The 18,295-nt window shown below is 31.9% G+C and overlaps 1 protein-coding gene across 1 annotated transcript in view; it reads left to right on the forward strand.

Moving 5' to 3' along the window:
* Window positions 1–18,295, forward strand: part of Cad87a (cadherin 87A) — a 298,057-nt gene that overhangs the window by 261,669 nt on the left and 18,093 nt on the right. The window contains exon 4 of the mRNA XM_076391323.1: window positions 4,890–5,147. Within this exon, the coding sequence (XP_076247438.1) occupies window positions 4,890–5,147 (258 nt within the window). The remainder of the gene's footprint in view (window positions 1–4,889; window positions 5,148–18,295) is intronic.

The following is an 18,295-nucleotide window of genomic DNA, read 5'->3' on the forward strand; positions in this document are numbered from 1 at the left end:
GGGTACAAACTTACTACACAAGTTTTACTGTCTCTCAAAGAAGCCTTTGGATTTGGTCACGAACGTGTTCAAGTTCCTACGTGAGAAACCAAGGGGGTTACGTAGCTCCTCTTTCATAAGATCGATCGTTCACCATTCGATCTTGACTCTTGTAGTGGACGGTCGTTCTTCGAGGTCACGAAGTAGAAGTTTAAAACTTGAGCGAGTCGCTACAGTTTCTAGACAATTTGCTTTCGGAAATATTTATTGTGATATAATTGTCTTATTATAATATTCTTATACACGTTTTATTCCACGGCAAGAAGTTCTTGATCTAAATAATTTTGTATCAACGTTGTACGTAGCAACAGCCAAGAAACTTGGTTTCGATTTTTAACCCTCTAACATAAACAATAATGTATCTACATATTCTTGTGTAGTAGCGATTGTGCTTGCAATGATCGAATGAATTTTTTAAAATAGGACTGTATTATAATCTGCGAAAAAGTTCATTCAATCAACAAAGATTGAAATATGATACTAGGGACGACATTTTAAACAGCTTCTTCCTTTACGTAACATGCGCCGTTCGGTTGTAGTTTTTGAGTTATAGAGTAAAATATGTTTTGTTCTTGATCTATGGACTCAATGTGAACTTCTGAATGTATTGGCACTAATTACTGTGTACTGATCGGTTGTTCTGCCCCCTTTTTAACATATATCTAGATGTAGTATTATTAAATTGAAAATATTTGATTTTATTAAAAAGAGATAAATATTGTTAGTTTAACAGTGCTGTCTTGCCATATGTGAAAATGAAAGTAGAGGGAGGGGACGAGGCAGGTGATCGGTTAGAGTTAGCACACAGTAATTAACGCTCTTAGCCTGGGTCCTCGTCGATTCCAATGATTTTTTCGAACAGAAAATTTGGTTAAATGCGTAGTGCGTGGTTACCATTGGCTGGCACCTAGCGGTAACCACGCGTCAACCATCCCACACATATCACCCTGTGGTGACCCAACGAAGTTTCGTTAAAAACAATTCTATTTGTTTAACACTAAACCTACCGACATTTCATGTATACCTAATCTTACCATGAGCGGTCAAATGACCGCTTCAAAAGAACATATGTATCTTAATACAGAAAGAGATTTTAGCCAATTGGATAGTAAACAAAATATTTTTCTGGTCCTCATTTCATTTTAGGAACTACTATAAATCTCTTTCTTTTTTGTCCTCTTCGTATACTAAAAGAGAATAACAAAATATTCTCTTCGTCCGTATCGCTGCCAAATAAGTCACAATTATTTTCTGCTGTATCATTATCAATATCGGAAACTTCTTGATCATCTTCCGAACAATCCTCGTCGATATTATTTATTTTGTCTAATAAATTGATATTCCTCGAATGTCTTGACATTTTTGGGGATGAATATACAAATGATAAAATAAAAACTAAAATATAAAAATATAAATCAAATGGAGCAAAAACATTGAGACCAGAAATAAAAAATAAAACAATTGTAAATCATACCACAAAATATTGTTGGCTCTGTTGATTTTGTCGAAACTATCACTTATACCACTGTAATAATTTCTATTATACACTGTGAAAGTTTGATGCTCTCTGTTCGGATCACAAGACCGTACTGTCGTACAAAGAACGCTATGCATTTGTTCCAATCGTGCGTTTGTCTACACTGTAGATCCACAATTACATTGTAGACTCGTAAAACAATTTCAAATAAATAAATAGAAAGTAAATAACAAAAAGTAAAGTAAATAACATGAATTTTTGAAATAGTCAAATGACCGTTCGTGGTAGACTAGACATGCTATAAATTTTTTTCGGAAAGTAAACAATAAAGAAAGTTGTGAATATTGAAAAATAGGTTGTATGTACATTATAGGAAACGTCAATAAGCTACATGGTGATACAGTAACGTTGTATACGAAAAATTCTAAACGAAATTTCAAAAACGGTCATTTGACAGCGCATGGTAGGTTTAGTATTAAAATTCAATTTGTATTGTTTAAATTTTCTACTCAATTTCGAGGTCATTAAGATCTCAGTCCAAGGCGTAATATTAAAAATATCGTTGCATATAATTCGAAGACTAAAACATGACGCATATTTGTGAAGGAAAAAGTTGCTTAAAATGACGTTTTTAAGAACGTATTTTAAGCTCGTTCGAGTTGGTAAGGGAGCGGTTCATAAACAGGTTCATCCCTTTCTTCCTATACGTATGTAATTATAACTGTACCTACAAGATAGTTTAAAAGTTGAAATATTACCTCCACTTTTTATCTAAAGTACCTAAATACATGCGTAGCGTAGGAGTGGTTGAGCCTGGCTTCCGCCAGACCTGCCAGAGTGGGGACAGAAAAGATTGCTTTTACTACTAGAACTATAAACGCTGAAACGCTTAAAAGAAGTTTTCTTTTTTATGGAACCTTAATTTATACCGGAAAGAAGCATAAAATTAATAAAGCATAGCAATAGGAATATATTGCCTGTCGAGAATCAATTTGATAAAATAAATAATGGTTGACAAAATGTCACGTTTGCTCCTACTTCCTCAAACACCTCAATATCTACATATATTCACTGATATAAAATGGAATTTGTATTTTTAGAAGAAGATTAAATCAAAAGAACTATTCTCTTGAAACACAAAAATATAATAAAATATAAGTTCATAATGAAAATATTTTCGCACTAAATGTACTTTTGCTGGGATCATAGTTTAACTAAAGAAGCAATGGTATATAAAATCGAAGTCCTAAGCTTCAGCTACTAATATGATGAAAATAAGAATATATGACTCGCGTTGTTTTGCTTGAGAATCGCAGAAACATTTGGCTTGCCAATGGTACCAAATGTAGGTACTACAAGGAAACATTTCACACGTGTATTACAAAAGTGACAACTCAAAAAAATATCTTTCTAAAGAAAAGCAAAAAGCTATTTATGAGTTTAGGACAAAATTATTTATGAAATAGATAAGATGACATAAAGAGTAGGTTTACTTAATGAAAGTTATCTTACTTAAATAATTACTCTTGAATAATTTGCTTACACTTATTTAAATAATTTGCAATGACATTTGAAGACTTCTCTGAATAAATTCTATAATTTTGAACTTTAATTAGTAAACTTTTTATAATGGATAGAGATGCATTTACCAAACTGATTTATAGTTGTTCTTCAAAAATCATGTTTTTTGAGTTGTGTCATTTTTTAAGTACATGTGTGATTTATAAAACACATTACATGTACAAAACAGAATAAATACTATTCTATATTTTACAAACGTGTATATTTTTATTTTTTCTATTGTTATTATTAGTTGATAAGTAGTTTTAAAAAAATAGTTACAATGGTATAACAAAATCTACACTGTATGTGTATTCTGAATATTTTAGACCTATCAGCAGTACTGCGGAAAGGTAGTGTTCAGGAGTTGAAACATGAGGCTGCGATATTTCATTCTAAAGAAGTAACAGTTGCGTTAAATTCTTCATAATATCAACTTTATTTTCTCATCTTACTCCACGTTTTGTGATGTGAAAACATTGTTCAATGTTTAATATATTCCACATTCTTATTACGCGATTCCATGAATGCAAATAAAACAAGTTATGTTGATACTCGAAAGGTTACTGCGTTTGCAAACATTTATCGCAAATACCCTTTATGGTACAAGAGAAATCACTTTTTATCATGCTCTTCATTTTGTATATTTTTTTGTTAGTTGGTAGTAACATAGACTTAACATAGGTATCCAAAGAACTCTTTCAGAAAGCTTTCTCTGAGCCACGAAAGCTTCAATGTAAACACTGTATTTAACGCGGGACAAGTTTGAATATGCTGTTTTTGATGTACAAACAAAAAAAGTCTGTTCGTTAAACTTTCAAACTTCTCAAACGAGATGCCACTCGCTTTAGCAAGCTCTTCTTTAAGGTGCGTCAGCACTTGTTTTTCTCTCAATTAATGTTCATTATCCCAACTATTCGTAGAGTAGTTAATCCCTGCTTGAAGTTTCAGCTTAAAGGGAGTTCCATGCGAACCAATTATTTATACTTCACTAATTTGTACTTTGGCTTCGGTAATTATCGTTCAAACTTCTACTGCAATAACATTATCCCAAAAAAATTGTTAAATAATGTTGAATGTGTAATGGTTATATATTATGATAGAATAAGTTGCAATATGATATTTCCTCCTAAGAAATAAACTTATAATGAAACTGAGACGACTGTATATTTATTGATATATGATTAAAACCAATTTAGAATTGGGTAGGAAACTTTTGTACAACAGACTCTTATGGAAAAACCATAATTTAATAATTTAATGTATCAAAAACATATTCTTTAAGTTGTAGAACGAAATCCGAAAAGATGACAGAGCAAATTTTAGTATTGTCAGACACATAAAGTAATCGTGTAAAAAATATAAGTATAACAGTTAATTTTGACAAAAACTTTGTACAATTTCGTTTATAATTTTTTCTTATACCCTATTTTAATGTGTAAATAAATCATTTTCTAGGAAAAAATTTGACTTCTCTAGCTTTCAACTTCAGATTTTCGAAATTCTCGCGGTCTCGTACACTTTTATTGACTACTTGTACTTTGTTTTTACTTTTTATCTTAATAATATATGTAAAGGTTATTATAAAAAACTTATTTAAAAAGCTGTTAATATAATAAAGTATAGTAAATATGTTTACACATACAACAAACATAAGAACGTTCATTCACCCTTTGTTATTCACTATCGTTTAGCATTTTGTATTATATATACAGTAATGTTAAGTTGAAAAAATGTTTATTCTATTACCTGTAATAAAAATTTTGCACATAGGAACATGGTCCTTTCATCGTGAAATATTTGACTGTTCCAGGAAAACGACACAATACGTTTCCGTGTCACGTTAGAAGATGAGGTACCCACGGGTCAACAACCAAATATCGTCGGTGTCGATGCATACGTGATAGTTCTCGATGAGAATGATAACCCTCCGCGCTTCCTAGGTGTACCATACGAGGCCGTAGCCGAAGAGGACCTTCCAGTTGGCTCGACAATACTTCCGGGTATTAGAGTAATGGATCCTGACCTGCTGGGCGACATCATAGATCTAACTTGCGTTCCTCAGCCACAGGTGAGTCATTAATACTCGTTAAACCGCCAATATTGCACGAGAACGTATTGCTGCTCGATTTATAGAAACCTAACTTCTTTCAGCCTAAATGAAAGTTTTAAAATAAGCTTTAGAACACGTGTTGATTTTAATCGCAATTGACCAATAATAGAGTACTGTTATCAAAGATTTCAATGCTTTATTAAATTCGTATTTCTTGTTAGTTCACTAAATACTAGCCAAATTGAAAGTGTATTGTGGTTTCCATTTGCAATTACAAATTTAGGATATGATGAAAGGTTCGTTGTCGCGCAAGTAGAACTGTACGATTGCTTAAAGATCGATTAGTTTCCAAAGTAAATTTGAGGAATTTCTAAATGGTTGTAATACTCAAAAATTTTGCTTTAGAACGAAAACTTCGGTTGATTGAAAAGAAAATAGAGGAAAGTATATAGTTATTTTTTCGAGAACAAAATAATCTGTTATAGGTGTTTTTCAAATCACGTCTGAAAAGTACGATTTAAGACAACCAGTCTCCTAAATTGTACTTTTCAGTTTCCTAAATCGTATGTTCTTTAAACATATTACATTTGTGAATGACAACAAGAATAAAAATATAGGTGAATAAAATAATCGTGTTTATAAACAACATACTTATGAGCCATTTTACTTGATCAACTCAATTTTGTTTGTAACTAGTGGTCGAATCGAAATTGTTTTTATCGTAAGTGGTACGATATCGAAAAACTTTTCCAGGTAGTAAAATTTGATTTTTTGTATGACTCTTTTATGTAAGTTTTCCAGATTACCTTCAAATTTTTAATGCATAATCTTATAATTTTTTTGCCTGTTAACTATTAGGTATTAGGACGAATTTAACGAGCAAAAAAGCAAGTACCTGACCAGCAATATTTACTCGTTATATTAAAAAGATACTTGTTTTTATTTTTCTGTACTACAGACATGTATTATTTCATTAACTTTTCACTAGAATTATCACTATACTGTACTCAACAATATGTGAATTTAGAAAGCATTCTCATTTACCATGTAAGAAAATGAAAAATTCATAAATTGATCGATTAGTTACTGATATTAAATAACTATTATTGCTTTTAATAAGTACTTCACTGATTTATAATGAGTATATTCAGTGTAGAACCCATTGAATATCTCTTCGTATTGAATTTTTTGAAAACTGTAGAAAGTTAATTTTAATAAATAAGTAATAAATTACTTAAATAGAAATAAATAAATTGGGCTCATGAAAAAACGTGTGTCTGTATTTTAATGTGACCTGACGCAGATAAGATGCAACGTCGAATAGCAAGATCGTTAAATATAGATGGACTGATATCAAATAACGTGTATCTTGATAACATAAATTACACTCTTTCATCCTTATAACTTTATTAAATTAATACAAGCTTCTTTTCATCTTGTGTGAATGAATATATCCTTCTGTACTTAAAATAGAGCATGAACTGAATTTTCACACAATTTTATGTTTAACGAATCATGTAAGAGATATTAATGAAGACCGTATAAAACGTAGATATTTTCTAATGTCTACAAATTATTAAACACTTTTTTTTATTACAAATTCGTACAGCATGTACTTAATTTCAGTTCCTATAGCATCTATTGTAAACAATTTCATTCTTATGTTAAGTAATTATTTTATTCTTCCGACAATTATTATTATAAAATTAACGTCAGCTAAAATAAACTTGACTTCCATAGATTGTTATATTTTACACTCTAATGGACTCTCACTAAAACATTTTGCATTTCTGTGCTTAAATGTCAGGTTTATTGCCCATAACGTATTACAAGAGAATATAAGAAATCACATTTCTATCTGAGAAGATAAAAAAAAGGTATCTAGTATTTCATCTAAAAATTTTCAATTATTCACTTACACATACGGAAGGTGCATACACTTAAATATTTTACAAATATTGAAATTTTGCTGTGCTTTTTTGTATCAGATTTAAAATCTCTATAATCAACAAAATGTGATGTGTATGCCTAACGTCGTACAGTGTTCTGATACGGCTTTTTGGCGGCGAAGAAATAAAAGTTTTAACTATTTCCGATTGCTTAATTTCTGGTGTCACGAAGTAACTAAGTCCTTAAGGATACTTGCATAGAATGTTGTGTCTATAAAAATGATTCAACTACAGTAATTTTACATAAGAATCAGAAATATCTACAATCTTTAAAAATTCTATTTAGCAAGATTCTATTTAATCTGCTAATGATATTGGAGTTAAAAATTTCACCATCAACTACGGTTCTGTAGTTTAATACTTTGTTACCTTTTTTATAATATAACTTCACGATAACTTTGAAGTTAACAGACAACACAGCCTAACACAGTCCTAAGACAGCCTATCATTTGGTCATTTAAAATTAGTCACAGACTGTATGGAAATTACGATTATACAGTGTTGGGGCTATTCCTGTAAGAGCTATTTTACATAACGATACTTGAGATACAGTACGGCGATACCTACATTTTTCATACTTAAGAGGCTAACAATCCATAGAATTGTTAACAAATCAAAAAAAAGTTAACAAAACAATAAAGTTAACAAAACAAATTGTTACATTTACACGGTGGTGGCTGCAACATTTTTATGTGAAAAACACGCGTACAAAAATTCAATTTTATCTATTTTCCTAACGAGAAGTTATTTGTTATACGGATACGGTGTCGCATGAGTGTACATGCTATCGAACACGTATCGTATATGTGTATCACGATACAAGTATCATCGCGTGAAAGAGCTCTAAGACTGACTGTTAACTATTGGCCTGATTTTTATTGCAAATAAAATGATGCTGAATATTCTATCTCTGTAGTAACATTTTACTCTGCATCGGATGATTAATATCTGAAACATTTTGACAGTTCTCAGTAATACGTGTTCAAAATAAATAATATAATAAATTTGCACAATGCAATCTAAGATTGAGACACTAATAAAACATTTTTGAAATCTTTATTTTATTTAGGTAAATAATTTAATCTTTTTTTAATATTTCGTATTTATAAAAGAAGTAATAAAGAAAAATTTTAACCATTAATAAGGTAACTTGTTCTCAATAATTAAAACACTTTTACGATTGCATGTAGGTACCTATTCTTTCGTGTTTAAAGAGTGTTTTAGAACATTGTGTCGCAACGTACAATGTTACAATTTCTCATGTGCTCCATATGGAAAAATGATATCTGTGCCGACAATGTTGTGTATTCATCTCCTTAAAGAAAAGTCCACTAAGTTTATTTCTGTTCATCCACACAATAATGCTTGCATTTCGTGATTTCAATTGTCAACGAGTTAATCGACGAATGTTAATATTTTGCTAGAGAAATATTCCATAATCCAGCTCCTTTTCTTAATGTTCAGCTTGAGTTAGTTCATGCAGAGAGAACATCTTCAAAGAAAAAGTTCATTAATTCAACCTAAATATTACTGGTTACTAACGTAATACTATTTTATGCATTACCTTCTCTCTAGTAGCGTGGTGGCTTAAACTTGCACCAGAAGTCTATTATCCTAAATTCATTGTGCAGCACGAGATGAAAAATGCAGGAATATCCTTCGCGTACTCCTTCGCAAATGTAGAGTTAGGATACAGTGTACACCTTTGTTCTAGACATCTAACAGAATACCAAACTTCCATAATTTACACGATTTCATTAAATTATCTACATTCTGCTAGGTGTTCCATACAATAGTTATAACTAAAACGAGAGCGATAGAGCGATTGACATAGTCTGATTTATTTCTTCATGTAGACAGTTGTAGTTATAATAATATAAATAATAATAGACAATTATGCCAATAGTAACACTGTTTAATAATTACGAAAAACTGCTCTCTGACACGTTTAATTACTTTACAATTTTTACACTTTCAATTACCAGGTCAAATAACTGTACAAAACTATAAAATATTGTTTCAAATAATGTTGTAAGACAAGGTGTCACGTAACCGGTAATACAAGTAAACGGTGATTCTACAAAAAAACAAAGAAGGATATAAAATAAAATGTTAAAGGTAAAGTTATTTATATTTCATGAAAAGATTTTTTTTTACCATCCTTCTTTCCTTTATCAATAAGTACAATTTCAAAAAATCCATAATATGATTTATCTTTTACATAGACACTAATTTCTTACCTCGAACGAAATAGAAATAGTTGATTCTTACCAAAAGTAAACACAAAATAACTATTAACCGAATAGTGTTTAATGTTAAAGGTAGAAGTATTGGTTTCATTAAGTGATTTAATATTCTATTATTTTGTAGACATTATTACGCATATAAATTCCTTCTTTCCGATATTTGACTTATTATTAGATCTTCTTCTTTTAAAATTATTGACACGTTTCAGGATGATGAACGGATTAAGTTTAAGGTATTTCATTATAAATATGTGTCCTTTTAAAGTAACTTTCCTTAATTCCACTTTAGAAATAAGCATAATTGTTTCGGTTCCATTAAGAGAATATTATTTTCTTCATAAATTTATGACGAAGTTCCTTACTAATCTCTTTCTTTCGTGTGCGTTTTAGTCGTCCATGGGAAAAGATTAATTGTCACAAGATAAATCCGGGCTCCCCTGATGTAGTGTCTGCGAAATTAATCTCGGAACATTTGACTATTTAATACGACGCGCTGCATATTTTCCTGCGCTATATCTCCTGTAATATATTAATATGACAATATAAACTCTCATGGTAGAAAATTCATCTCTGAATTATCTGAATTAAACAGACTGTCTGTGCTAAACAGACTACTGAATACGTAAATGTCTTTAAAAAGCTGCTATCCTACGTGAAAGCGCACAACTTCGTATTTCATATTTCATACTTCCTCTTTGGTTGCATAATATCTACTAATACTTGCTACCAAAAACGTGGGATGAAATGTTCAGATTTATGAAAAATGAATTCAATGTTATTTCTACAAGATCTGTGTTACATCTAAACACAGAATTTAAATTGGTCAAGTTACTTAAGAATTCTGTATTTTAACATGTATAGAATGAAGCTTCATTTTTATAAAGTGTGACTTATATATATCTAAAAAAATATGTATAGAGTTCAGAATATGATGTCTTTTTGATGATAAAAATCAAACCTTTTTCTTCCGATTAGATAGTCCAACTCCATATGTATACTTCAGGGAGTAGAGTAGGATATTGCAGAGAGGTGACAACTACCGACAAAATTTGGAAAAAATATGGGTTTACGAGAGCTAACTTTTCGTCCTTATATGAAAAACTTTTGAGCCGTGAAAGGGTTCATTCGTAAGAAAAAAAATTCAATGGAGCGCAGTCAACTCGTGATTTAACGAGATTCTACTGATATTTAACAATACGAGTGTTATAAAGTAGAATAAAAGTCGACTGTTCACAGTCGTGAAATCCAAGCAATTTTATGTAATTTAGAGAATCTTTTGAACGAAATCACGAGTTGACTGCGCTCCATTGAACTCCTTTCTTTTGAATGAACCCTTTCCCAGGTCAAAAACTTCTCATGTAAGAACGAAAAGTTAGCTCCCGTAAACCCATGTCTCAGCATTACTTTTTGCTGAGTTATCGATAAAACAGAGTAAAATACGTGACAAGTTTAGCTGGGCTTGTGCAAACGAGGCGGCGACTAATTAAAAACGCTACCGATCTGGAATCGCAATCTGTGATACCCAAATTGGCGACGCGTATTGCTAGAAATTTCCCCTCCATTAAACACACTACCGAACCAGCTGCTTGTACGTGAACTCTGTATTTCGGACCACTTCAGACAGCTTCGGAAAGTCAAAAGAGAAGGCCAATTTAAAATGAAGCTTACTCTCTCGCTCTTGAAACTCAAACGCTATTCAAATACGAGCTTCGAGCGATCTTTCGGATTGTCTAAATATTTTCACTTTCCAACTTACTATTAAAAGGAGACTCTTCGGTGTGATTCTCAGAGAGTTGTATGAAATTCTGAGGAATGAATCTAGAAATTAAACAATGACATTTTGTGAAATATCTCGTGCTAGTACGTATTTCTTGGTAACGATTCAAACAAATCTATACACAGGCTGTAGCAGGATGTGTTGTACAACCGAGAAGGCGTATATGTATAAAATAATGACGTTAGCACCCCTTATTCTTTCATATATGTATGTTTCTAGAGACCAAAACGCAGGCCTCGAGCAGTGGTTGTCTGTAGGCAGTGTAGTCCTGCCGCAAGCTGTTCGACGATGAGTGACCTACACTGTCGTGCGGACAACCACTGGTTGAGATCTCTGCGCAGGCTCATTTCTGGCGATTTCCACCAGAGTTTTAGATGCTTATAACTAATAAACGAAGCCTCAAACGCGAAATCATTATTCTTGATTTTCGTTTTATTTTTCTGTCTAGAATCACCTCTTAGAGATCTTTTACACGGCGATTCGTGAATCGTGATTCACGTATAAATCACATATGATAGATACCAACCGTACATGTACTTCAATGGGATCATTCACACAGCGATTCTTGTGAGATACAGAATCCCGATATGAACTTTGTGGATCCTCGACCGGTTGGCAATCAGCGGCAGCTTTTTTTCAGAAATCGATGCGAATGAAAAACCATTAAAAAAAAAGATGACAACGTTTTCGCGGCAATTGCAGAATTGCGATACGAATTTTATGTATCCTCGATCGGTTGGCCGCCAGCGGTAGCTTTTTTAAAAAATCGATGCGAATGATGAAAAATAGAAATAAATGATGGCGTGGATTTGAAAAAACTGGCAAAATTCATTTTTTCAATATACGTGTGGAAAAATATCAAATTTAGGAAGAATTAAATATATTATTGTTGTTTTCATTCATTATTTTATCTGTGTACAATAATATCTATTTTTTGACCTATACAAATTCTATGTCGGAGTATGCCTATTACTCGAAGATGTTATAATTTACTTGAACATGTTCAGAAAATGTCGGAATTATGGCATATTTGCAGAATAGCCAGAAATATTCATACGTACATACATAAATTTTGACCGACTATTTTATATCTGTACCTCAATATTACCGATAATTTCTCTCTTGGTAATGTACTGGCACGCATATTTATTTTGTTCTTTATTATTAAATGTTGTACATCATTAAAAATTCTTCAAATAATGCATGGAAAGTTCCCTTTTATTTTCTTATGGTACTAATCGGATGAACTCAATTTTTTTATTCACTTTCCTTTTTTATAATTTCTTTGATGTAGAAGCTAAATAGATAAAACTTTAACTTCATCCATTTGCTCAGAAAAGTCTTTAGTCAAAAACGTGTATCATGATCAAGAATGATGTATTAGGTAGTTGAATTCGTCTTGAAATCATTTACAACAATATGAAATCAAAAGTATATGATCCCATTTAAAAGCCAAAGGTCAACTTAATTCTTTCTTGAAAAAAAGTTTTTTGGAAATTTTTAATATCGCAAAATTTGTAACTTATTTGAAGCTGACTAATTTTTGCTGGAACTATTTTTTTCTACAATTATTATCGGAAAAGCCTGAAAAATTAAGCGATATTTTGACGCGCGAATTTGTTGCAATCATGTCTGTCTCTTCGTTGTTTATGATTGGAAAAACAAAGAAAAACATAGACGTAAATCGCAATTCCGGAATCAATCTGAAAGAAGTCTTAATGTTATGTCTTGCTATTCAGAAACAGTCTGTATGTCGATAACTCCGCTTAGGTAACAAATAAAATAAAGATATAAGTACTTAAATAATTATTTGCATACGAGATTATTCTACTAAAGCTCAATTCTGTTCCGTTGTCTATACTATGAATTTTAGTAAAATTGTTTAGAGATACAGTATGTATTAAACATTCCAAGCTAGAAGTTCATGACATTTTAATTAAAACGATATTTTAATTAACATTCTTTCAAAAGAAATCTGCTCACAACCATTGTTATATGTCTGACCTATCATAATAAGTTCAGAATTCCCAATAAAACGACAGTATATCACGACTTGTCAACTTTCCTATTCGCAGAACGTTTTATAGCGCAGCGGCTTTCGAAATATACGCTGCGTGAAACCGTTCATATCGTCTTTTAAGATCGATAACGTAGCATACTGTGCAGAGCTTTTAGGTGATCAAATTGCGAGAAAAATAGCACGTATTATATCGGGCATTTTGTTCGAAAAATAGCCGACACGTTTATCACCAGGATACGTGAAAATTATCTACCCTTGCCAGTTGTCCGAGACACCCGGAAGATGTGGCTAGAATATTAGCACGTATAACGCATACCCACCCTACGTCATATTCGCTCGATAAATTCACAGACGCTGCTAGACGACCAATAAAACTGTAAAACCTTTTAACTAATGGTTCGCTACCTTTACGACAAGCAACTTCAATGTTCCCTTTCGCCATGCATAAAGCAACGATCCTATTGATGCAGAGTCGTTAAATTTAACTAACATTTATATTTATTCCGTCAGACAGTAGGGTAAGTGCACGCGATACGAAACACTGCGAGATCTCAGTAACAAATTCTTCTCCTAAACGATTTAGTAAAATTAGACATTCATTTGTCTCGTTATTTAGATAAGCATCCAGCGTTGATAGAATAATTATGTTCCTTGAATTTCCTTTGGTAATTTTCTAGATATTCAATATTAGAATACCGCTATTTCGAGTCAAACATTTTGACGCGTTTTATCTTTTCTACCTTTATTCATATGTTTTGAAATCTTTAAGACAAATAGATTATTATATATTTGCGTACTTATATTTGAATGTGTATACGTGTATTGATCTTATCATGTTTCGATATTGAGTTGGTTTCATTAAAAACAAATTGTTTCTTCTTTTCGAGAAACTTTTAATATTCAGTAGTAATATTCTGTATCTTAAAATATATTTCGTAAGTAATATTTAACAAAGTATATATAAAAATTGATATTAGTGTGTGATGACAGAGATCATTCGTTGAATTAGAAAATGTTACACTGCTGTATCTGCATACATGTAGTTAAAGGTGCGAAAACACTACTGTCACGTCACGTGGACTCACGTTACATACTATAGCAGAACCATAGTATAAACCGAGATTTTTCCCTTGCTTTAGACCTGTTTTGGTATAATATGAAACAATTATACCATAATATGTAACGTGATTTCACATGATAGTAATGTATTTGCACCATGAATCTAAAGGATGGGACTTTCCATGTGAGAGGGAGTCATAAACGAAAGGGCGGAGTGATCGCCGCTGCTATTTGCCTGTGGACGATAAGTGGTGCCGCCTATGGCATATCATGAAGTTATTTTAAATTTGAGAATGATTTGACAGGCCAAATGAAACGAGGATAAAAATACGAACGCTGGCCCCTTCTAATCCAAGTGTAATAAAAGATGCAATAAAATTAAATAAATTAGCTTTAGAGATATCACTTTCCAGAAAATACAAGGAGAAAAATTAATACTGAATGCACTGAGGTATTAAATTAACAGGGATTACACTGCACTGTATTTTCCGTACGTATAGCACTCGTTTTTCACATTGTATAATACTTTATTTCTAATACTACAATTACGTGTCCCAAAACAATAATTGAATAATGTTAAAAAAAAACGCAAACTAAAGTAGTGTATATTACAATATCGTTTTATGAGACCAATATACAGTAATGGCGATACGCGTTACTAAGTAACTTCAAATTTTAAATCACGCGACTAGTATTAATACTTAAATTCGGCTGTAGTGTGCACTGCGTGTTGCCCACATGCATATGGCGGACGCTACTCTCCGCTGTAACAGGTCGGCTTCTCCCCCTTGTCTAAAAGTCCACTTAATGCTCCATCCTTTAGATCCATGGTTTGCACCCTAACTCGTTTCACTTCACTATTAAACTTCAAAAATTTACTTGTGTACTCCATCTTCATACATTCAAGCACAGCAGCTTCAATATTCGAATATCCATTACCTAAAAAAGGGCCCGCACACGATCAATATTATTAACAATAGTATTGCTAATTCAATTTGACAATAATTTTGTCAATCCTCTTCAGTCTAAACGTTTGAGTTACAAAATATAAAAGTTTCATGAATATTCAATCCTCATTCCTTCAATACAGACTCAGCACGCTCAATAATCTGTTCGCTCAATTGTCAATATTCAAAAATATTGGCAATGTTGCCAATATTGTGCGATCCTTAGAAGTTACACTTTTCGAACGTTGTATTAATTATATATGTACAAACAAATATTACTTTCACTTCATTTTATTGTAAATATTGGATAGAAGACAGTAAACAAGGATTCAGAACTTAAAGGATGGATATTATAGTACCTACTCGTTAAATGAATAAAAATAATGGTAACCAACATTAAAGAATTACTGTCTTCAATGTTATAATTTTCGTTTAAGTTAAAGTAAATAACTCTTAAACCTTTTTGTACAGGATAATTCTCTCGCCATTAGACTCGAAGGTAGTGCTGTGACCTAAATGCTGTGGCCATAACACCATATACAGATATCTATATCTAAAAGCCAGACTAACTCAAGTCCATTTTTTCAAAATCGAGTTTTTAACAGAATTTTATTCCTTTTTCTTCATTTTATTAGAATAACAGGTATTTGGTTAAGTTACGTTATATATGAAAGAAAAATAATGTAAACTACTTCGAATACTATGTTAAGAAATGGATAATCGCATTTATTTTTCAGCTCTCCCGAAAAATAACAGAAAACGACTTGGGTTAGTTTGGCTCTCAAATACAGATAAGTAATCTGTCAACAAACTTTTATTTTCACTTCACATATGTCTACGTATGTACACATAAAATGTGCATACACAACAATTTCCACATGGACGAAATCTATGTACCAGTGAAAGACATCTCAACAGATTATGTATTGTATAGACACTGAGTTATCGCTGCGTTGTTTAAACAGCGCGACACAGTTTTGAGTTCGCTGGGAAAAGAATCACCCTCTAAGTATAATCGACGGCAGGATATAGTGATTCCAGTGAAACAGTAGGATATCGGTCCTTCACACTTCCAACAATCGATGTTGCGTTGACAAACCGGGGACTCAGGTACAAACCAACGTATTTTTTCCTGATTCCATCCAATTTGGAGCCTCAGGAATTATAAAAGGAGTGTTATCATCAATACAGCATTGTCAATTAATTACGTAGTATTTAATTATGTAAAAGTTGCTAAAACTCATCATTTAACATCCTCTACACTGAAATGTGTTTCTTTACTACTTGTAATATTTGATTAATCATTAATGCTGTGCTGATGATAATAACTTGTTGAACAATGAATCTCATAGAACTAAGACTTGTTTACTCCTTTTGCTATTCAGAAAAAAATACATTGGTTTGTATCTGTTAAAAATGTGAAAGACTAATATCTTACTATTTTACTGGAATCGCTATATCCCGTCATCGACTATACATCGACTGTTGGGAGCTCAGAAGATATCAGTGAGACGAAATAAGAACGAGAGAAGCGCTCGGCTCGCTACAAATATGTAGTAGTAATGGATGTGATCTATTCGGCGAAGAAGGGAAATGCATCTACGCCATCTTTATGTACTTTTCTCGAAAGCCAATCAAACTTACTGACAGCTTCTGAGTTCTCGACAGTTCGTGATATGCGGTAACATGAACTTTACGCTAACACTAACCATATCTATGTAAGTATGTATTATTATATACTATTATGTTATATTATATACTAGTATCCTTAATATTTAGCAATATACTACGTATAGTATAATAATTACATTTCCAAACTTAATAACGAAACACACGACTAACATTACGAGCTACTCGAAAATACACACAGGAAGAGAGATGGTATCCTCACAGAGACAAAGGCCTCAATGACTGCAAAAGTCTTGTCAGCTCTTAAATTTCGTTCCATTTGAACAGAATAAGAAACCGAATTTGAATTACGATTGGGTTCAAACGTACGGAAGTACAGTTTTGAATGCTTGAAGGGTACACAAGATAAGGGAAACAAAGTGAACTAGAAATATCCTCCTTTCTCTGTTTACTCCTCCAATGCCTAAAACTATACTTCGATACACACGTACTCAGTTTATATTTAAGTTAATTTTTTTCTAAACAAAGCATGTTATCAAAAGATTTCATTACACGTTGTCGACTTATGTTTTCACATAGAATCACTTTCTTTCTGCTTGTACCAACAGTTCTGAAACACCTTATATAAAAGAACTTCTTTCATTTTGCAGGTATTTTCTCTTCCTTGTCTTTAAAGTTCTAAATACTTTTTCTTTTACCACGTTAAATGATAAACACTTGCTGTTCTGTTATGCCAAAGTTCTCTTATATGAATAGTTTTGTATCCCTATTAATTCAAATACAGGAAGTTCTACTGTTACAATAGAAAAACAGTAGTAATTTTAAAATAGTTATATTTTTAAGAATTGTTTAATACTTACAGGTCATGCAATAAAAATAGTAAAGAGTACAAATATGAATAAAATGATGAATAAAATGATGAATAAAATTGAACCAGCCGCGCAGCAAGAGCTTCTGCCACCCGTGGCGATCCCTGAGCTTGCCGCCCTTCTCAATACACATTAAAAACACTACAAAAAGTCAATACTAAGTATAAGAAAATAAATTTAAGCACCATATTTATTTTTGAAGAGTAAAACTTTAACTCTAACATTCTATAATGTTATTTTTTTTTTTCTTTTTCTGTTAGCAAAATCGTGGATTGATCGGACTACAGTATGATAGAGAAATTAGAGAATTATTTATTTCAGTTACAATTATAGTTGGTAAAAACTAATTATTAATTAAATAATAAAAATTATTAAGGTAATATAAATAAAACAAACGTCGAAAAATAAAATTGTCTCACGTAAAAAGTGCTGCCCGAAGCGGACACCCCACCCACCTCTACCCCCCATCTACGCCACTGAATTTAACTAATATTTGACTAGAAAAGACTAACAAACCGGCCATTTTTATTATTCATGGGTACATAAACCTTGAGTCAGCGCAGCACTTTCATTATATTCGTTCTACTAATATTTTATTTAACGACAAAAGATTTCAGCTACCGAAGTGACGATACTGTACATACGTACAAGGCAGATCGAGATTGTCAAT

The sequence above is a fragment of the Calliopsis andreniformis genome, chromosome 2, assembly GCF_051401765.1.
Source record: "Calliopsis andreniformis isolate RMS-2024a chromosome 2, iyCalAndr_principal, whole genome shotgun sequence".
In the NCBI taxonomy this organism is placed as follows: domain Eukaryota; kingdom Metazoa; phylum Arthropoda; class Insecta; order Hymenoptera; family Andrenidae; genus Calliopsis; species Calliopsis andreniformis.